Source organism: Pagrus pagrus (genome assembly GCF_965226575.1).
Source record: "Pagrus pagrus genome assembly, chromosome: 24".
Taxonomy (NCBI): domain Eukaryota; kingdom Metazoa; phylum Chordata; class Actinopteri; order Spariformes; family Sparidae; genus Pagrus; species Pagrus pagrus.
This window is the reverse complement of record NC_140206.1, coordinates 17,946,600-17,968,297: the sequence shown is the minus strand read 5'-3', so window position 1 is coordinate 17,968,297 and position 21,698 is coordinate 17,946,600. Positions and strand designations below refer to the sequence as shown.

General features: G+C 41.2%; 1 protein-coding gene across 1 annotated transcript in view; it reads left to right on the top strand.

Moving 5' to 3' along the window:
• The first annotated feature begins 481 nt into the window (after positions 1 to 481).
• Positions 482 to 21,698, top strand: part of nlgn4xa (neuroligin 4 X-linked a) — a 112,665-nt gene continuing 91,448 nt past the window's right edge. Inside the window, exons 1-2 of the mRNA XM_084347020.1 lie at positions 482 to 825; positions 16,618 to 17,344. Of these exons, the coding sequence (XP_084203146.1) occupies positions 16,894 to 17,344 (451 nt within the window). The 5' untranslated portion in view covers positions 482 to 825; positions 16,618 to 16,893. The remainder of the gene's footprint in view (positions 826 to 16,617; positions 17,345 to 21,698) is intronic.

Here is a 21,698-nt window from a genome sequence, read left to right as displayed (position 1 = left end):
AGTTGCGAGCTGCACAGAATGCTGCAACTCTGTTTTGCTGTGAGGCTGCAGAACTGTTTAGTGGAAACTTCACCTGACTGATCAGCATGTGGGGGAGGAGATGATGACTTTTGGGTGAACTTTTCCTTTAACCTTGCCCTGACAGGACAGCTCTATAGCCTTCAGTCCTATCAACCCAAACTATGGCAAGAGTTGGAAAAAATGAACTTTTGTGTGCATCACAGTGGACTTAGCATTCCTCTCGTGTCTGAGGTTCAGATCCAGGTTTGAAGAGCAGCCGGTGCCATGCTCCATGCTCCGTGTCAGAGCTGCCACAACACAGCGGCTGGTTAAGGGTGATGGAGAGAATGCGGCAATCCATTGGCTGCAGGCTTAGTAAATTTCAGTCGGTGTAGTCCAATGGCAAGCTAGAGAGAGAGAGGGAGAGAGAGAGAGAGAGGGAGAGAGAGAGAGAGACCTGGTTTCTCTATCACTAATCTTGTCCTCGCTATACACTCGCTCTATGAGAGCAATTAGATTCAGCACCGTTTCCAGTGCCTCTGCAATGACTCATTGAAACATCCTCTGTGCTGATAAAGCCGCATCTCTATTCTCCCTCCACCACACACACACACTCACACACACACACACAGACTGACAGACGCACGCGCACACACAGGACGTATAGTTGGGCTGCCTTCAGTGCATCGGGACTGCGCTTCTTACTTTGGATTTGCAGCGCGGCAGGCTGGACGTGGACTTTATTGTATTTTTCCTATGTGGTGTGTATTTCGCCTGAAGTCGGGACTTACGGCTAAGAGTCAGACGGTGGAGATACAGGCTGAGGTAAGTGCGCTGCCGGCTTCATGTGATGCTCAGCCTTACAGCTTTTTCCTCCCAGCGGGGGAAACGGACTAAATTTATAGACAAGCGGCTTAATTTCTGCGCGTTTTTCAAGCGCTGACCCCCTCCTCCTCCTCCTCCTCCTCCTCATCCTCCTCTGATGGCTTGTCCGGACGCGCTTCAGTCTTACAAAGGAGCATAATCCACAGGGAAATCCATCCAGAGACATTTAGCCCTCTGTTAACCTCAGCTGGATCGTTTTTTTACAGCCAGAACTTCCCAGAAAAAAATTAGGAAACAGGCGCAATATGGAGGTTTTTCTGGGGAAAAAAAAAAAAAAAAAAAAAAAAGCCCGCGGCAGCAGAGGCTCATTCTTGCGCACTTTCATCCGACTCCAGTTGATGTTTTGTTCATGCGTAAATGTTGATGGAATAATGAGTGATAGAAACGGCTGCAGCCAGCTCAGCCAGCGGTGAAAACGCTGATCACAGATCACACACCGGGCTCTGTGTTATTTGTGTAAAAGAGTGTTTGGAGCGTTATTCCTGCAGACGCCGCGGTGCCGCTTTCACCAAACTCGGTGCCAAAGCAACAGCTCGGTTAACTTTAATGCGACAGGGACGACGAGAGAGGCGGTTTGCGATCCAACCAGCACAAAGCGCTTTCCCTCAAGACGACAAAGCGTTTAAACCCATTTCACACCTGCGTTTCTACCGCAACTCTTTTTTGTGTCTGAACGAGGTGCAGCAGAAAGACGGAGCATCTTTCCAGCGAGCTCTCTGCGCGCATCTCTACCCAAGCAGCCACAAGATGGTGGTGTGGATATCTGGATGTGGATTTTTAGGGGAAAAGAAAAAAAAGGGGGGGAGGTGGAGGGGTGAGGAGGGTTTTGTGCCTTGCATGAATTTTTACAGCTACACCGCTGCTAATGCTGTGATTTTCAGCTTGTATTCACGCTGGGTGGCATTCACACTGGCGCCGCGCGGACTGACGCTTCGCACAGGCTGCTGGTTTAACATGGGATGACCTTGTGTGTGCTGCCGTGCACATACCTGCTCCAAAAATGAAATTATAATGTTCAGAGTGGCGTTCAGGTCCCGCAAAGAGAAGGGCACAGCAGGACACAGAAAAACCCAAAATCTTTTTAGGAAATGCAAGATCTGTTAATATCTTTACAGTAACGCTGTTATGTGTGTGGGTGTGCAGAGAAAAGGTGTAGGTGCAACTTCTTATGCATGTTAATCCTTCTCAGGTCTCCACTGCTCTGTTCAGAGGTGATAACTGATAATAACTCAATCCCCAAAAGGATTAGAAGTTTAATATCTTCCTCCAGTGCCAACCCCATCTCCAGAATACACGTTGGCAAAGTACCTTCTGCAAAACCAGTTAAAAAAAAAAAAAAAAAAGTTTCTATATTGTGCAACTTTGTTAAGGTTTTCAATTTGTCTCACAAAGGCACTTTGGTCTGGTTAGGGTTTAGGCACGAAAAACACTTGGTTAGGGTAAGGAAAACGTGTTTTGGCTTTCTCCTGTTTTTTTGGCACCACAAACACGGCTGGAGGTGTCCCGAGGCTTCGTTAAAAACTCCTGGTTTTGTTGCCACAAACAGAACTGGAGGCGGCCCAAGGTTTTCATTGAAACACTCGGTTCTATCGCCACAGACACAGCTAGAGTCGGCCTGAGGTTTCGTCGAAAACACCTGGTATTGTCACCACTAACACGGCTGGAGATTGCCCCGAGGTCCCATTATAAATATCCAGTGGTTTCTAACTTACAAATGTTGACACGCAGACTTGAACTGCGGTCACTGGCTTGGGCAGCCATCTTGCCTCTGACTCTACCATCAGCCCCTCCACCTCGCAACATGAAAGGTCATAAACATGTAGTGTGAACATGATATGACACATTTTTATAAATCTCAATACAGCTTATGAAATGCACAAATTTGAAAGCACCTTCAGAAACTGCCAACACTATCCTGGTGACTGGGCTGCCAGTGCTGCTAAGCTCCGTCTCATCCTGCCGAGGCTTCCTGTCGTTGCCATCTTTTGAAGAGAGGGGGAAAAAAATGGCCGAGCAGGTGTTAAATTCACTCCAGGATGGCTGAGACAACATTTGAAGATTAAAGTAATGCTCAATGAGTTGTTGTTTGACAGTGATTGAGAGAGATGGACATGTCCTACTTTTTGGATGTTGTTGTAAAAAAAGAATTCTGTTCAGTTCTGTGTCCAATCAAACAGTCATCCTCTTTCAATCATTTTCCTCTCCCGGATTGTGATTGTCCTACAAGATTTTGGTCCATTTTCGGCAAACTGCACGGACACAATCATGTCAGTCAAAATGAAAGTCAAATATTTACGACATGCACACGACATGGCTTCATAATCCGCTCCTCCTGCATGTTCCAAATAATATCAAGGATTCCTGGAAGCATGTCAGGGGACACGTGCAGGAAATTGTTTTTTGTGTTTTTTTCTGAGAATAATCTTCGGTGCGTGCAGGTGTCTTTGAAGTATCCACCCACAGTTTTGCTTCGAATCTTCTTTTCTTTCCTTTCATTTTTAATTCCATGGATGTCTGACCTCAGTTTTCCATGTTTGCTTTTGAGAATGCACAAATGGAAATGACCTGGTATGACAAACTGAGGCCAACAAAAATCTGGCCAAAATATTTCATTGTTAATGCCTCACAATTTGTAGAAAGGCACTCAGTCGAGCGCATACCTCCGCCAAGGCCCAGCATTCCCTTTGTTGCTCACTCATAGATAGCAGCCACTGACATACACTTTTTTCATAAAGATCCAATTCATGAAAACGTCCAAAAAATCTCACAATATTAAAGAAAGTGAGAAAAAAATCCTGGATCTATCCCATTATCCAGATCAGCACCAAAGGTTAATGGAGTCTAATCTGGGCCGAGACCCATCCTACCATCCTGGTTTAATGGAAATCTGCTCAGTCGTTTTTCTGTAATCCTGCAGACAAACCAACCAGCCAACAAATGGACACTGTGACAACATAACCTCCTTTGCTTTCGTCATGTCTTCATTTCCACTGCAGGCCCTCCATCATATGGTACATCAACATATTCATCATTCATCCGTCAGGTCAGTGTTGACATGTGGATGCTGAGCAAGCGGCTGCTTGCTGATCCGTCCAAACCGTATGCACACAAACACATAACTAATAGGTCGAAACAGCAGCAGAGTCGTGTAGCCTGTTGTGTTTGCCATGCTTTGATACGTTTTAATTTGTGTAAGGAGCGCTACTGGAGGTCTGAAAGAGGGATTATTGCACAGTAAGACACCCTGTTGTCTGTCAATCCCGCACACACTTATCGCTCCACGATCCTCTGTGTGTATTGTGTGTTTGCCAGGTGCGTGAACTGTATGTTTAATCTTTGACCATGTGAGCTGTATTTGGAAGAGTTAGGGGTGTTTTGCATCTCAGATAAGAAAATGTGTCAGCATAATTTTTTACTAAATGAGTTGCGTATGGATGGAGCTGGTAGCACAAGCTTTCAACCGACGCCTATGTTTGGCTGCCTTAAACAAGGTGAACCCGTCGGGACCCGACAAAAATTTAGAAATCATGTCCGAGCTTGGGTCGGGTTTGGTCACGTCAGTTGGCATGTTGCTTTCAAGTTCTTCGAGTGAAAATATATTGTAAAAATTAATGATAAGTGATATTAAGTGAACTTATAAGTGATGGGTCTACTCTGTGTGCAGGCTAATTTCCATGGCAACGCTTTGAACGCATTTAAAAACGACAACTACAATTATCATCAATCAATGTGAGGCCATGACAGTGTTAACGTTATGTTATATGTGATGTCTATGTATTGTGTTGCAGAGATATCTATTATCTAGAGAAGTTAGCATGCTAATCAGTTAGCCTCTTTCCACTTTGTACCCAACATGTGCCAGTCCAATAGTAAACAACAGCAACACTCCAGGCAGAGTTAACTGAGGTTAACTGAGCTTACTTGCTAAAGGTAGCAGCAGTTAGCGATTACTCTGGTGATATGCTCCCCCCATTTGTTCGAAGAAATAATTTGACAGGTGGCCAAGTGTTACATATTGCACCTTTAATCTAGCTAAGGATGAAGGCCGTAAAGCATAACTTTAAAACTACTGACGACCATGCAGGGAAATCAGCAGCATGGAGGCATTTTGATTTAATCATCAAATTGGACTGTACGACGGAGTAACGCAAACTCAGTGCTTCTGCTTACATTAACTCAGGCTTGGACTTAAAACAGTTTGGGTCGGGCCTGCCCAGTGTCTAGTTTATTGTAATTTTGTCTTGACTTGAAAAAAGAAAAGAAAGAAAGAAAAAGATTGAATTTTTATGAGACGGTGGCTCCGGTGGTCAGCTTCCTGTTTTGCTCTGTGGCCACACTAGAGAAAATGAAGGCTGACCTCTCTGTGTCACACCAAACCTGAAGCATGGAAGTGTCTCGTTAATAGTTCACGCATACAGATGAAGAGGCTGTCGCTCGCCTCAAGCTGTTCAGCACACCATTTACATTCTTAGCTTTAAGTGGGCTCTCATTTTATCACACGGCTCCTATACATGCAAATGAAAAGGTAGTTTGTCTCTCAAGAGGTGCGTTTCCCTGCGACATATGTTCTCTTTCAAGTCATTATGACTTGTTGAGAGCATTGTTGAGAATTAAAAAGCCCTGATGAGGTTTTTCTCCATCATTTCTAAGATGATCTTACATAATTATAGATACATAATCATCTTAAACCTTCCTCACTTCCCCACATCGTGCCACTGAGTTACTAGCATCACCAGAACCAGCATTATGTATGTCACTTAAGCAACAAAGGCTTATTACATGACGTCACTTAAAAACTGAGTTGACAAGTTACTGTAACAGTAGCTACAGTCATGGATATATAAAAAAAATACAGTTAGCAGCAGTGAGCAGTTATTCTGTTGATATGCTGCCCTTATTTGTTGGGAGTATGCATTCAAGGTGGCCAATTCTTACACATTGCACCTTTAAATATGTTAGTAAGTTAAAACAAAACTCATTATTGACTTCTGGCTTCACACTGGACACGAATTGCACCACCCTGCCCTACTACCTATACTCCTTCTCATGACTTCCTCCTTTACAACCGTTATAATAATTACAGTTCTGGTGTTGCACTCATTTTTTCCAGGTTGGAGATAAAACTAAGCCAATCAGAGTGTGTCAGTGGGATTAAAAATTGTGGAAGTCATCTTCTGTGACAGAGCCCGGAAAAATAAAGCGTCAGAATAATGGCGAGGAATAAGTGTGTACTCATTTCTTTGTTGTGTGTGTTGTATTGTGTTATAAGTCAATTTACAGGAAAAAACAACTCTTAAATCAACATATTTGATTAACATGAGAACATCAACTGCTCAAGCGACCACTACAGTAGCTGTAAATGACAGCGATGGGGCAGATACAGAAGTCACAAATGATTAAATAAAACAGAAATGGACCTATATGGGTGCCGTTTAGCTCAGTTGGTAGAGCAAGCGTCCCACGTACAGAGGCTCTGTCCTCGCTGCAGCGGCCCTGGGTTCAAGTCCCGGCCTGGGGCTCCTCGCTGTGTGTCACTCCCCCTTTCTCTCTCATTCTGTTTCCTGTCTATCTCAAACTGTTCTATCAATAAAGCCATATACATACTTAAAAAAAAAGAAATGGACTATGAGCAAAATGAAATGACATCCCAGACTCATTATGAGGTTAGAAATATATTCAAAAGGCTGCTGAAAGTGAGTTCTCATCAGTGAGAACTGGGAGGAAAGGGTGTAAAGTTGAAGGCACGCAGGCCTTTTTAAATTTTAATTTGTGGAAGACATCGTCAATCTGCTGGAGGAAACGTCGTTAATTTGCAAGGTGGCTCATTGTGTAGCAGCAGCAAAGAAGAGGCCTGCTTTCATAAAGAGAGGCACAATGCAGGGAATCTTTTAAAGAGGACAACGGTGCACCTATTTAGAAAGTCCAGCCCTAGATATTTATGGTTTTCATGGAAGGCAAGAAAGTAGTCGTGCAAAGTATGAATAAAAGAGAGCTTGAGAGCGAAATCTAAACCCAGCCTATTTTCACACCCACACATAACATAAAGTGGGTCACGATTGTTAAATTGTCTGTGTTAAAGATATAATATGCAACAATTGACTAGACCTTTGTCATGTAAGTTTGCTCAAGGTGACGGTGTGTTTTACTTGTTTGCCTGCCACTATAACTTCTGGTAGAATCAGAGAGCAAATGAGACTAAATGCAACGTGAATAAAACTAAAACACGACCTCGTCCCTGAACATTTATGCGTGGGTCACATAGATGATTGATTATGTTTTTGTATAATGGCGTGTTCACCAACACCGAGGCGTTACATGTGCGAGTATGACCGCAGAATAATTCGTGTTTACAACCAGATTACTGTACCTTAGATGTAAGCTAGCAAGCAACAGCATGCATTTAGGGTGTGTGTGTCTGTGTGTTTAAATTCTGGTCAACCTCTCACTCAACTCAGCACTCACCAAACACTCTGGTTCTCTCTCTCTATCTTCTTTTTCCCCTCTCCTCTCTCTAAAGTACATTTCTCCTCCAGTTCCAGTCAACAGGCAACATTACAGAATGCTGCTGCAGTCAGGTTGATAAATAGGAGTGAAGATAAATCCACTGTTTAATCACAAAAGTTAGGGTTTTCCTGTTGGCAAACGACTCCGGATCAGAGCAGAATCTGATGTGACTCCAGGTGTTTATTCCTCCAGAAAGTCTGGCTCTGCACCCGACTCTCTCCTCTAGAGCTGGATTGCTCTGAGCAGCTGAGCAGCAGCTACACATCTCCACAAAACACTTACATATCGTGTGTTTGTTTTGAATGTTTGAAAGGTGTGGAGGTATTCTAACATCGCATACTGATTCCTCCATACCTTCAATTGGTCATCAGTTTGGTTTTGTTCGAGGAAGATGTGAGAATATTCTACAAGCTTCAGGCCGGGCAGATATTTCACTTCACCGTTGGGTGGGACAGTAAACAAAAAACATTCTCAGGAGTCATTCCTGTAGGAGACACCCGTGAATGTTTTTCCTGACAACCCGGGAATTTTTCTAGCCCTGTTTGTCGCGACAAAACCAGGTGTTTTTATCGAGACCTCAGAAACACAGCGGTGTTTGTGGCGACTGAAACAGGGAGCTATTACACTCATTACATGCTATAACACTTGGCACCTTTCTTAAGTTAACTTTTGCAAAATATCTACTTACTGATAAAAGTTATTGAGGGGGACAAATCTCTCTTTTTACTAGAAAAAGAGAGATTTGAGATAGGTATGATTTCTGCCTATGACTCACACTGTAATCTTATTAGAATGTCTTAATGAAATAACTATAGTGCTCATTTTTGCAAGAAGAGTTCACAACTCTCTTTCTTTTGTATTCTATTGTTTTCCAGAGTTACACAATATGCATCTTAAACAGCCTGGCAGCAGGTCTGACTTAAATGCGTATTTCAGTTCAAACTATTATAGCGTAGGCTGTGCCCATTAAGTGTTAGAATACAATGTACACATTTGAAAGAGGAAATGGATACAGATTTAACCCTGGCAGTAGGTTCTGATCTGATTTGATCCACATCATGGTCCTTATTATGCTTCAGATGCTTTTTTTTCATAACAGGAAAACACATGCAGTGCATAAAAATGCAAAAACATATACGCGTCATGATATGAGTATGTAGCTAATCATCAGCTGCGGTGGTTCAAAGTGTCTGTGATATTTTACAGTTGGGAGGACGGGTGCCTCTGACAGGATCATTCTATAATGATTGAAATGCAAATGACAGAGAGCACCTTCATTGATATTCATAAGACTTATCTCCTATCATCATTAAGAGCGAGAACAATGTTCCCAATCTCCCGTGTGCTCCTGCCAAGGAGAGCCACGGAGCACGCTCTGAATTCAGCCCGAGCCATTTGAAGGACGCTTCATCATAAAACGCCACATTATTACAAATACTGTACACCACGGCAATTTATCACAGAAACATTTACAAGCATATAACCTCAGTGAACAATGACCAACAATTTCGCCTGAGCAAAGCCTCGCTGCTTTCGCCCCTTTTACTTTTCTGTGCTGCCATGCAAGCACGGTCACTCATATTCTTCATGTAGCAGTAAATTTCATGTCTATATAACCGCTCGGTGATGAGCAGCCTGTGGTTGCACTCAAACACCACGCAAAATGATGTGCTCAATCCAACCTATCTCCTGTTGCTAGGATATATATGAATATCATTTCATTTCAATATAGTCAAAGGTAAGGGGGCTGCAAAATGTCCCACCATAATTACCCTGTTATAGTAAAACATAACTGGAGCTGTTTAATGAATCGGTAAACACACTGCATTACGTGATTACATGTTTATGTCTTTCCACTGTAGGTATTAATATTTATCGATGTGTTTATTCATTATTTATCATTAGTACACTCCACGCATTGTAAAGTGAGTTTCCCTTATTAATACGTAAACGTGTATGTCATGTATGCACATTTGCATATTATTATGCTTTATACTATTGCACCCATTGTATAGTATAGTATTTGTAGAACCAGTGTATTTGAATTTGAATATTTACTTTTACACAAAATAAATATAGAAAGGAATCAGTTCTTCTTCCTCATAATAATATTCCTGGCAGGGAGCCTGGACGACCAACTGGCCATAGTGTGCGTCTGCCCCAGACCCTTAGGGAACCTAAAGGCTTCGAGTCCACCGAGCAATTAGTTTGTGATACACCACTAAAGCACATTATGAGCTGCATACCTGCCAACACACCTCCCTATTATTTAACCCTTTAACCTCCTGCTGCGTTCCCAATTGGTCATTTCTCCCATTAATCTCACGATTTCATATTGATACAAACCACATGGGGGTGTTTCTGTTTCCTGTGGGATGTGTTGTGGTACCTGGCAAACCAACCGAGAGACAGAGGTGAGCCCACGCTAATGACCCTGCCTGATGTGCATCACTTGACACTGCGTTCCCTAAAGCCCTCCGCTCAGTTTGCCGCTTAAAATGGATGAAACAGGTCTGGAGAAGAACTAATATGCTTTCAAATTCTCAAATTCTCCTGGCAGTTGCCTTCTGTGTCACTCCTGTCCTCTTGCTTTTACTCTGCACTCCTTTTTGAAGGTCTTCCTGGCAATGACGGCTCCTCAACACACACACACACACACACACACACACACACACACACACACACACACTCTCACAATGTTTGCTGCATGAAAGGCAGGCCGATACCACTAAAAATCTCCCTCAGCCTAATGTTGGCAGATACGCAAATGGAAATTATAGGGGCCTTAAAGCAAGGCCTTTGATAGTTTAGTACATTACAGTGATAACAGTTACTACATAAATCTGTGCTTAATCAAGCTATAACAAACTAAACGCTTAGTAATTGGTACTCAGGTAATCAGGTATCAGTCCTTGGTCTCCTACTAATATTCATCTGTATGCCTACCTTTATTTCAAAAGCATATCAGTATGCAAACAAAATAAAAAAACACATTAAATATCCTTACACTCATGAAAAACTCAATCTATTCATATACATTTTTTTTATTTCAGAGGTTTGACTGCAGATAGTCTGTGCACTGGAGGACGTTTCCACATCACACTTGTCTATGTTGAATATTGGACCATGATTGGAAACAGTCTTCTGGTCTCAAACTTTTCTGAGAAAAAGCTTTAAATCAACTTTAAAAAGCTTTAAAAGTCAAACCTGTCTGAATCAATACTGGGCCTTATCCTGAGGCAAAATAAAGCCTTGGCAACACTGCACGCAGCTCGCCAAAACCTCTCGGTAAACCAGCTCTACCATCAGCTGTAGTGGGAGCTGGTGTCCAAGCTACCACAGCAACTGTTCTAAGTATGAATTCAGACAGGTGCCAAATTCTTAAATGTTGCCCCTTTAAGGGGATTTTCCCAATCAATAAGATATATATATATATATATATATATATATATATATATATGCCTCAAATTTATTATATTTACTATTGCAGAGCAGGGCCCAGCTGTAGACTCCTCATACAGTATGCAAGTTTGTTTGTTTTGTCACCTAAAGACAAATGAGCCAAATGAATGAGATACCCTTTAAAATGTCAGCAGTACGTGTGTCCATGGAAATTCAACACTGTGATGTTACTCTACAGTCAGCTCAATCAATACATGTACAACTCTGTCCCTGTTGGAGACACTTTGGTGAGCCACTCTATTAACAGTGTATTAAACCATGTTGTGATGGATTCATACCAGGTTATCTTGACTTTCTACAACCCAGCAGCCTTCATTCACAATGATACATGTTAAACAGGCCATATAACATGAGAAAGGTCCTCTGGGATTTGTTAATGTCCAAAGGGACTCTCACTGACAACACGTGATCACGGTAAACAATATAGTCTTCATTATGGCTCTTGTTAACAGCTTTGTAAGTACAGACATGTAAGGTAAGTGCACCAGGGCAGTTCCAGTAAAAGGATCGTAATGAGCTTGAGAGCTCATGAGCTCAACATTCTTATGGCCTGAAGTTGTCCCTGAACCTGGTGGCGTGGGAACAGATGTTACAGCAGCAGACAGAACAGTTTGTGGTTGGGCTGATGATTGAGGTCTGTGGTGATCCTGTTGGTCTTCTTACAGCACTGCTGGATGTAGCTGGGTGCTGAGGTTCTCCACAGAGTACCACAGGAATGAATCCTAAAACCTGAAAATAAGTTAATTTTGCACCTCTGGTTCCCTTGTCTCAAAGCCAGTAAATCTTTCTGTGGTTATCACAAGTTTAAGAGATTTTCAAGTTTGTTCTACAGGCTGATTTTAGTTGCAAACATTCTAACTCTCACTTTACAACTTCTAGATTGCTCAATTTATAGTAAAGTATGTACAGAATTGTGTTGTTGGAATCATAGTAATTAATCAACGCTTTCAGATTGGACATTGAAGTCAGCTTTTTATTTTGGGTGATTGCATTTACAGTTCAAACATCATAAAAGTCCTGTAAATCTATGAAGATTACCTCCCTGAACAAGATGCACAAGTGTCACAGTGCCACAGGGTTTATTTTCTGCAATATCCAAAATCCAATTGAACAATCCCATAGGCTTTGTGTCGAGGGAACCAGGGCGATGCCAACGTCCGGGTAAACCTCTAAAAATAAGTCCCCCCTGCAGTACTCTATTGATGGCAGCTTTGTCCTGATAGGGCAGTTTTTCACTGGCTGCAGCAAGTGATGCAGCCAGTCAGCATAGCTCCATCATTTCTCAATGAAAGAGGAAATGTTTTTGTTCATCATCGTCATCATCATCATCATCATCATCATCATTAGGCTAAACATGTAATAGCAGATCATAATAAATAAACCCTTTGTGGACTTTGGGACATCTCAGAAGAGTACATAAAATCTTCTCTACCACTGTCTAACTTCTCGTCTAGTTAGAGTTTAGAGGATGTGTGTATATTTTGAACTAAACTAAACTGAGCCCAGCAAACATCTGCCAAAGTATAGATTTCTAGCACCAATACTGAAATCATGTATCCTGTAAGTTGTGCCATCTGTAGTTGACCACAGGTGCTTACAGTCACATATCAAAAATAGCATATCATGGGTGTAAAGAGAGAGTTTGTTGGGATGTCATTTACCTGAGAGGGTCTATTTGTCTAATTCTGACCTATTTGAAAGCTTTGGGCATGCCGCTCAGCCTCCTCTGAAAGACAGCTACTGTACAAGGAGTATGTTTCTTCTCAAATAACATTTGAAGGGCTTGTGTACTGAAGTCTTGAAGATGCATTCTCTTCCTACTGCCCACTCCACAACATTGTCAGCAAAGCAGAAATTACAAGACATTTTTCCCCTTGGTTTTTGCCAGTTGTCAGCAGGTGTCATTGATTGTTACCATGGAAACACCACTGCTAGCTCTGAGATGAGCCTGAGGGTAGGATGGCAAACTTCTACTTTTAAAGGGTCGGTTCACCCAATTGAAAAAAATAAACACAATTTTACCTTGAGGGTGATTGAATTAAAAGTTCGGGGTTGTATTATTCTATATATATTTTTTATCATCAACAAAACAGATCGGTTTCTCAATACTTTCGGGCTTCCCTACCTTGCTCATCTCCAAGGTGCAAGGATGAATCATTCATTGCCTCAGTTCCAAGCCCATTGGTTCCTACTAAAAACATGATCATTGCAGTTTTAAAGAAGGCTCAATCATTTTCTCAAACAGCTGGCTGCTGTAGTTTGTAAAAAATGTTATTGCAACAGGAAGACATAGTGCACTTTTTGGGGACTCTTCATCAGTGGATTAAAACTCTAGTGAGTATATCGGGCAGCAGGACGTTGTATGTGAGATTAAGGAAAAAAATAGCCTATATCAGTATTTGAATACACACACAATACTTTTCCATTCACATTAGACTAGTTCAGGAGTAAGACTAAGCTATTGTAGTATAGACCAGTCCAACATGTCTTTGTGCAACCACCCACTGAATTCTTTGACAGCTCAAAGGTACCCTGTGGGGAACATTCAGTTCTCATCGAAATTGTGTGTGTCGTTGTGGCTTAAAAACCCAAGATTTTGATTATGGAACCTGCACACTTGGCACATTGCTATATTTTGGCCCTTTACTGCTATTCAGAATGTGAATAACACAAAGACATTACAAAGATGTGATGTCTGCTGTCTCCTCCCACTGTAAAAAAAATGAAGCCAAACCATCCTGGCTGCGAGCTCCACCATTTGCGCCTGTGACTTCATTCGAAGCCAGTCTGTGCAGTAGTGATCGGGCAGTGGAGCCGGGTTCAACCACCCAACTTAATCAAGTCAGCTGGAGGGCTCAGCTGTCAATGATAATGGCACACCTCCTCAAACATCAAATTACCTTAAAATGGCAGAAACAGTCTTTGGGAAAAATAATTTGACATGTACTTTGAGTTTTTAGTTTGGCCCATCAGCTAACAAAGAGGGCGAAGACTTCAGCCTGCCACCAGGGGGCAAACAAGATTTTTTGGCTTCACTTCGGGCGGCCTGTTTTATATAAAGTCAATGTTTATCGTTGCTGATAAATGGAATCCATTACATACATACAAGCATTTTTTTCCCAATTAAATTGATAACATTATAAAACATTCTTTAAGTAACATGAAAGGTTCCGACTACTTGCCGACACATAAATTAAGCTTTTTCTGCTTGTTTGGGTGATGGTTAACTCAGCCAGCTTCTGAGGGGTTGCCACCCTAAAGCAATTTCTTGTCTGAGCTGATGTGTTTCCAGGCAGAGAAGTCGACATGACAGATCCTTGCAGCTGTAATCAGGAACCTGAATCCTCTCTGTTCAGTTTCACTAATCCATGTTGGAAAACTGTTTAGTTTAAAAAGCTTGCTTGCAAAGATTGGCATGTACTTTGACTCTATTAGCAGAATTCCGCTCATTTATTCATGCAGCCTTTTCATTTATATTTGATTTCAGAGAGTCAGTGCTGGTCAGCGTGAGACTTAATAATTGATTTGGCCTGACTTTGAGTGGCACACACTGTTATTTGAGTGAGAGGATAATTAATCAACACTTTCAGATTGAAGCAATCAGGCGTGAGATTTCTTCAACCAAACCACTTAAAATATAAAATATAAAAATATATATTTAAAACTTTCTCATGACCTGGGGGCAGTAGAATGAGGTGAAAGCTCCAAGAGGAAATTGAATTAACAAGTGGTGTGCCATCTAGTTTTGACACAAATGTCCATGAGATGTCTCAAAGTCTAAAGAGCAGAGTTCTAATTCTGAGGGCTTTCTTAAATTCCTTTACAGAGGAGCCTGAGAATGAACTGTCATCTTTTTAACCAAAGAGTTTTGAAATAAACCATTCCACAAATACAAATAAACAAATTCAAATATTTGACTGTCAGTCTTTCAGGCTTCTGCATTTAACTTGTGAGATGATCTGCTTCCACAAGGTATAGCAAAAAGCCTTTTAACTACACAAAGAGTCTAGAGTAGGCCAGTACTTTGAGCTAAATGCAAACATCAGCATGCTAACATGCTCACAAAGACAATGGGAACCTGGTATTCTTCCTGGGGAGGTCACTGGGGAGGTAACCGGAGAAACAATTATGGCTGATACATCCGGTGCTCGGCAGAAATCGCATGAGTATCATAAAAACACACGCACCAGCAGCACTTTCAAGGCTTTAGAAGCGTTAGCTAAGTGGGCTGTGCAATAATTAAAGTGTTAGTAGTATTGACTCGATTAAGTCACTAACCTAGAACTTTGTGAATGAATGATACGCCATACCATCACTCTAAGAATGAGAATTAGCGCTCTGTTTGCATGGACGTTGGTTGTGGTTCTGTCTGGACCCTCGAAGTAGTGCTCGTAACTCGCACAAGGTATCATTGGGTCTATGAAAAAAAGTGCATAATGAAAACATAACGTTTACCATATTCATGCTTTAAATTATACAAGTAGCCTAAGAATGCTAATATTTGCTAATTAGCACTAAACACAAAGTACAGTTGAGGCTGATGGGATGTCATTAGTTTTGGAGGTATTAAATCATGAAACTAGACGACTCCTCTAATTAAGACAAATTAACCTCCTGACAGTGCTAGATGAAAGGTTAAGAACTCTCTAAAGTGATTACAACTTAGAGCTGAAAAGGGCCATCAGATAAATTGCACTCTATAAATAAAATTGACTTGACTTAACTAGTCATGTGGGGAACATGAATGTCTTTGGACCTGAAGGAAAAAAGTTAACACATACTTTGTTCAAACTAATCTATTCAAACAAAACCCACATAGACTAATTATAATATATACATACACTGTAGAAAAACATTGTTAAATTATTCATTGTGACTCCGCTGCCTCACTTGAGTTCACTCAAAGGCAGTTGCATTTTTAAAAGCCACCAAACTGCCTGACCTTATTCCATTTCATACACATATGAGATGGTTTGGTGTCAAGATTATTCTTACAGCAAAACCCGCTAGTATCCTCGATTTCATATTAATGAATAAAACAACAGCCCAGTTTTTTGAGGGCAACATGTCCTCAATGAAGTCAAAATGCTTTTTTTAAACCAACATTACAAGGCAAGATCTTTTGTGCAAATTCTGAGGATAATCTTGAAAGCGTGATGTGGTTAAAGTTCAAAAAGTTAGTTGAGTTAGTAAGTAAACTTTTGAGTTGAGATTTTTTTGTCAAACTGTTGATTTTAAAGACTGAATATTTAAATGGCAGACGAGCCAGGGAATTACCACAGTCTGTATGCTACCATCATCTGGGAACTGTGACAATTCTACATTTTTTGGCAATTCATCCAAGAGTTGATGAATCATTTTACATAAAACATGAAGTGTCAACTTGTTTAAGCACTAGATAGAAAGTCAGGGGGTTACCAAAGTTAAAAGGATTCATCCTCTTGGGATTATAAATCTGCAAATGGAATCTCTTTGCAATCCATCGAATATTTGTCAAAATAATTCAGTTTAAATGGAAGCGTTAGACTGAGCAAATTACTGAAATTTCCATCCCTGGAACTGTTAGAAAAGCTAGTAACAACTCAAGAGCTGATTGTTTTGTTGGTTGGACTGAACCATTCCTCCACTCACTTACTGTGAGAAGAAGCAACATTGTCTGTGGCTAAATCTGGTGTTCCACTATTATGGTACAAATGCTATATGAACACATGGATTGTAACAATAAGTGATGCTATAGTGGATCAACTCTTTTTTATTGTCTTTCAGGATATCCCATCAAGCTGGAGACCGGGTAACGAAAGAGCGTCCTAGGCTCTTTCTTGCTTTGGACTGGAGAGTCGAACAGCAGACGCCCATCTCCATGCAGGCTCTCGGAATGGGGAGCGCTGAGAAATCTGCTTTTTTTGACTGGGGCTGCTTCGCTCAGCTCACAGCCTGAGGAGGAGCAGGAAGCATCTCGGTGGAGGGGCAGGGGGGGCGCAGAGGACCAAAGGGTGGACCTTAACCACGACCTGCCAGGCTAAGGCTTAGCACAGCAGGAGCATGTCAGCACCCGGAGGCCCTTCATGCATGTGTCGCTCCACGGCCAAGGCCTACCTTCTGCTGTGGATGGGGCTGGCATCCATCTGTGTGGCCGCTGTTCAGGCCCAACAACACCCTGTGGTCACCACCAATTATGGAAAATTGCGTGGAGTGAAGGTTACATTGCCTAATGAGATCCTGGGACCAGTGGAGCAGTATTTAGGGATCCCGTATGCACTGGCTCCAACGGGGGAGCGAAGGTTCCAGCCGCCGGAGCCACCCATGTCCTGGCCGGGCATCAGGAATGCTACTCAGTTTGCTCCAGTTTGTCCTCAGTTCTTAGAGGACCGCTTTTTACTCAATGATATGCTCCCTGTCTGGTTCACCGCCAACTTGGATACAGTGGTAACCTATGTGCAGGAGCAGAGCGAGGACTGCCTTTACCTGAACATCTATGTCCCCACAGAGGACGGTAGGTCAACTGTGTCTCTTGTCTCTTTGTCTACCTCTTCCTGGATGTCTTTGTGTTGTTCGCTATTGTATTTCACGCTTGTGAATCTTGAACTTTGAGGGTTAGGGTTCAGTCTCACAGTCATTTTCCAATCACAAGAAATGGTATATGACTTGGTACTTGAGATTCATCTTTAAATGGATATCATTTCTTGAGGATACAATTATTGTCTGTATCCATTGCATCCACTAACACTATAACAAAATCATGGCGTATACGTTTAATGTCATCATCATTTGAAGGGAAAGTTCTAATCCTAACTCAAGGATTAAAAGGATTAATCCTAATCCTTCTAAACTTGTCATATCAGGCCTTCTACACAAGTCTGAACTGCTGATTGTTGATGATTGTTAAATTGGCTGGGAATAACCACTACTGAAGTTCAATCCAAGCAGAAATGATGAGGGCCTTTCTTTTTTATGTCTCCGTGCCAGCAATAGCCGTGGCTTGAGGCATTATGTTTTTTGGGTTGTCCCATTCCTCGGAATGAGATATCTCAAGTACGCTCAGATAGAATTTCGCTCCATTTGGACTCAAGGATGATCTGATGAGATTTTGGTGGTCAAAGGTCAAAGGTCAAAGTCACTGACATGGAGCATGGAGTCCCGTTATCGCGAATGCCATTTCTCAGAAACGCTTTGAGAGAATATCTTGAAATTTGTCTAAATCGTCCACTTGGACTCCAGGATGAACTGAATAGAATTTGATGGTCAAAGATCACTGTGACCTCACAAAACACGTTTTTCGCCATTTATCGACAAATTGCACAAATGTCAAATAGGATAAAATGATGAAGTTATGATGTCTTATATCCAAAAGGTCAAAGGTCAACTTCACTGTGACATCATTTATGCAACACCACAGTTCAGGAAGAGCAACTTGAGGCATGTGTGGAGCGGAGGCATACAATCGCAAGACAGTATTTCTAGTTTCCTTAAGCAGGCAGACAGTTGGCCTGACCTGATCAGGGGACATTGTGGTTATATGGTGTGTGTCTGAACTGCTGGGCCACCAGGAAGCCCCAGCACTTTGCATTTTTGTCTTAATTTAGGACCCTGTCTTGTGAAGGGACCTTGTGTCAAATTTAGTTTTAGAGCTTATCATTTCAGTTGATATTATGTTTAGATATATTAAGTTTGACATTAAAAGCCAGCAGTAGTTATTCTTGTCTGTGTAACAAATTAAAAGCCTAACATGAAGAGGATGGTTCATGCTCTTTGGGAAAGCTTGTATTTCCAAACATCAGTCCAGAAAGTTAATTAATCTGTAATTGTTTTCAATAATGGCAACTTAACCATGCAAAACACAATGTTTGAGTGAGCAATTATTTTTTACTGGCCCCTTTTATGCATGAATTATTGGGTGACAAAGTCATACTTATTGTTCAATGTTTGTTTTTGTTCTCAAACAAGTGAAAAATCATGTCATCAACAGTTTAAAAAGTGTTTCAGGACCTGTTACCTGTACCTGTTAAATCCTTTTATTCTCAGAAAACCAGACAGGTAAAAACATCTTATTATATCCAGATGAACATAATATTTTTCTTGTACCTCATTCTCTCTGAATGAGAAAACATCTGTCCATCTGTGCACATCATGCACCAGTGGGTATAACTGACTATTGGGGCTGTATTTACCCTATTACATGCTCTTTTTTTACTAAAACTATTAAGTGTACACTAAGTGTAAAGTACACCATAATTACTAAAATAAAATAAAACAAAACATGATAAGTAATGCAGAACCAACCTTTTGCGCTTAACATCCACTGAAGTGGACAGATGTATTTTCAGTCAGAAAGAAAATGTTGTAGTAAATTCTGTACAAAAGTATTTGTATTTGTATGTAGTTGACTTTATTTTTTCTTTTTACCTGAGTATGAGAGGATTTAACTGTTATTCTAGAGGTACTTTGTGTATTTCTCTTCTCTTCACCACTTTGAATTTATGATGCCATATCTCAAGATGACCGAGATGATTATCAGATGGAAGGAAGAAAGCCAAAATCAATTGTGAAATTCATAAAATTGCTTAAAATGTAGCAAAGACATTAATATCTTTTAAATCAATTAAAAGAAAAGTTAGAATATAACATTATGTGTGTCTCCAAGATTACATTTTCTAATCCATCTGCAAAACAAGCAAGCAAATTAAAGGCACTCAGGAAATATGCTAAATCATTATCATTAGCTTGTAATGGATAATGCTAGCAAGTCAGACAAACTAAAGTAACAGTCTCAAAGCAGTTTTGGACGGTCAGAGTTCCCACTGTGATCGCTGAAGAAGCTGACTATTGAAACTTTTTTACATTCTTTGGGTCTGTGTAAGTGACCCTGCACACTGACCTATGCATAACTTAATTTAGGCACTCCTGCCCAGCAACTATGTGACCCCTATAACCCTGACTTGTCTTAGTAAGCTTTGATTTCTGTCTGTGTCTGCACATTCGCCTGGAGCATAGTCTTATTTGGGTTCTTTTGAGATCATAGAAAGTTAATGCAGGCTGTGTTCCAGTGTTTGTGGTTAGCACTTGAGCTCTGCTAAGCTAGAGTCTCAGCCTGTCTTCCTCCGTGCTAAATACAACAAGCTTATTTCCTTTCTTTTCTGAGCTTCAGGGACATGGGCTCAACCACCCCGTCACCCTCACTTCACCCTCCGTGGATTAGGCGATTAGGACAGATGACCATGTCCTGTGGCTCTGCAGTGCAACTTGCAGACTTGTGAACTTCTGGGGCCAAGGTTGTGTGCAGTTTAAGAGCGGGGGTTAGATTGACCTCTCATTCATAAAATTGTGTACTTTTTTTATTATAACTGCAATACCAGCAGATAAGAGATGGGATACTGCTTGTCTGTAGTGATCGCAGGGCAGTAAAAGAGGATAATGATGGAAAAATCGTTATTAAAACACTGTATAAATTACACATTTACGGACTAGCATGCTAAACAAACCACAATATTTCCCGACACCCTGCTTTTTGCCACACCGTGCAGGGAAGTTTCCTCAGACAGATTTCAGTTTGAGTGCACCATTAGGGAAGAGAAACATGGAGGAGCAGAGTGGTCAGTATGCCACGACTCTCTTGTTGCACTGATTGAATTAGTGCTGTGGAAATAGCAGGGTAGCTGCAGGGTTTGGCTTAAAAGGCATTGAATTTAGTTTCCCAAAGAACGTCCTTTGAAGGTATTAAAAGGTTTTACATTTTATTTACAAAAGCATTAAATCTTGTCTCTTGCCTGTTGTAGGCAGTAATGCGAGCGCTTTAATGTTTCTGTATGTGATTGCGGGTTGTCAGGAGACGTTACACACCTGTAAACTGTAAGTGTGTCAGTGGATTGTGCTGCAGGAGGCTGTTCAGTCAGCACCATCAGAGCTGCAGCACACGCTGTCTCTACTGCTGGCTCCCGCGGCCTGGAAGCTCATCCATTCTTTTCACGGCAGACATTTTGACTTGTCAAAACAGAAAAGCACAGGTGGAATTTCTAACATTAATTACGGCTGCATCCCATTTAGGTGAGCTTGTTCCAAGACTCTGGTGTTGTGCATGCCGGGACACTTAATAGAATGGAGCCATTGTTAACGTCATTGGTCACACTTGCTTTTCCTGCCGCTATTTTAACAAAGACCTGGATGAACTAAAATCATTTAACCATTTGTAATTGGTTAATCCATCTGTCATTTCTGTCATTTTTCTGCCACTTATCTGACTGCAGGTAGGATTAATTGGATTAATTATATCAGTTGAAATTATTGTCATATAAAGCTGTGAAATATTGGAAAAATGTGATATAATAATAGATAATTCTAGGCCATATCATCGCCGCATACTTTTATACTTGGCAAGATGATATTAAATTGCGTTCTATGTGGTGTCATAAAGATCTTAAAGTCTTAATTGCAACTTGGTAAAGCCTGCAGGAATCTTAAGCGGACATTACACTGAACAGAAAGCAGAAAGACTTCTTGTTAAAATCTGACTGAACATAATTAAAACTGGGAATGTTGGAAATAAAGGTCTGTCATTAGAGTAGTCAATTTTACATAAAGGCCTAGGCCTCATAGAAGTCGACATCAATTTATGGTATGTCTTGAAATCATGCAGCAGGATCATTTTCAACCAAATCTCCAGAATTATGTTAGCCAAGTGCGTTTCTGCAAAACCGCAGATAGTTCAAGCTGAAGCTTTATGTTTCTTTATGTTGCAACTTTACATTTGTTTATTTTGTCTCTCTTGACACAGTGCTGTGCTAATGCTCTTGTTAGGTTCAGGCACAAAAACCACTTGGTTAAACTTGGGGAAACATCATTTTTTGGTTTAA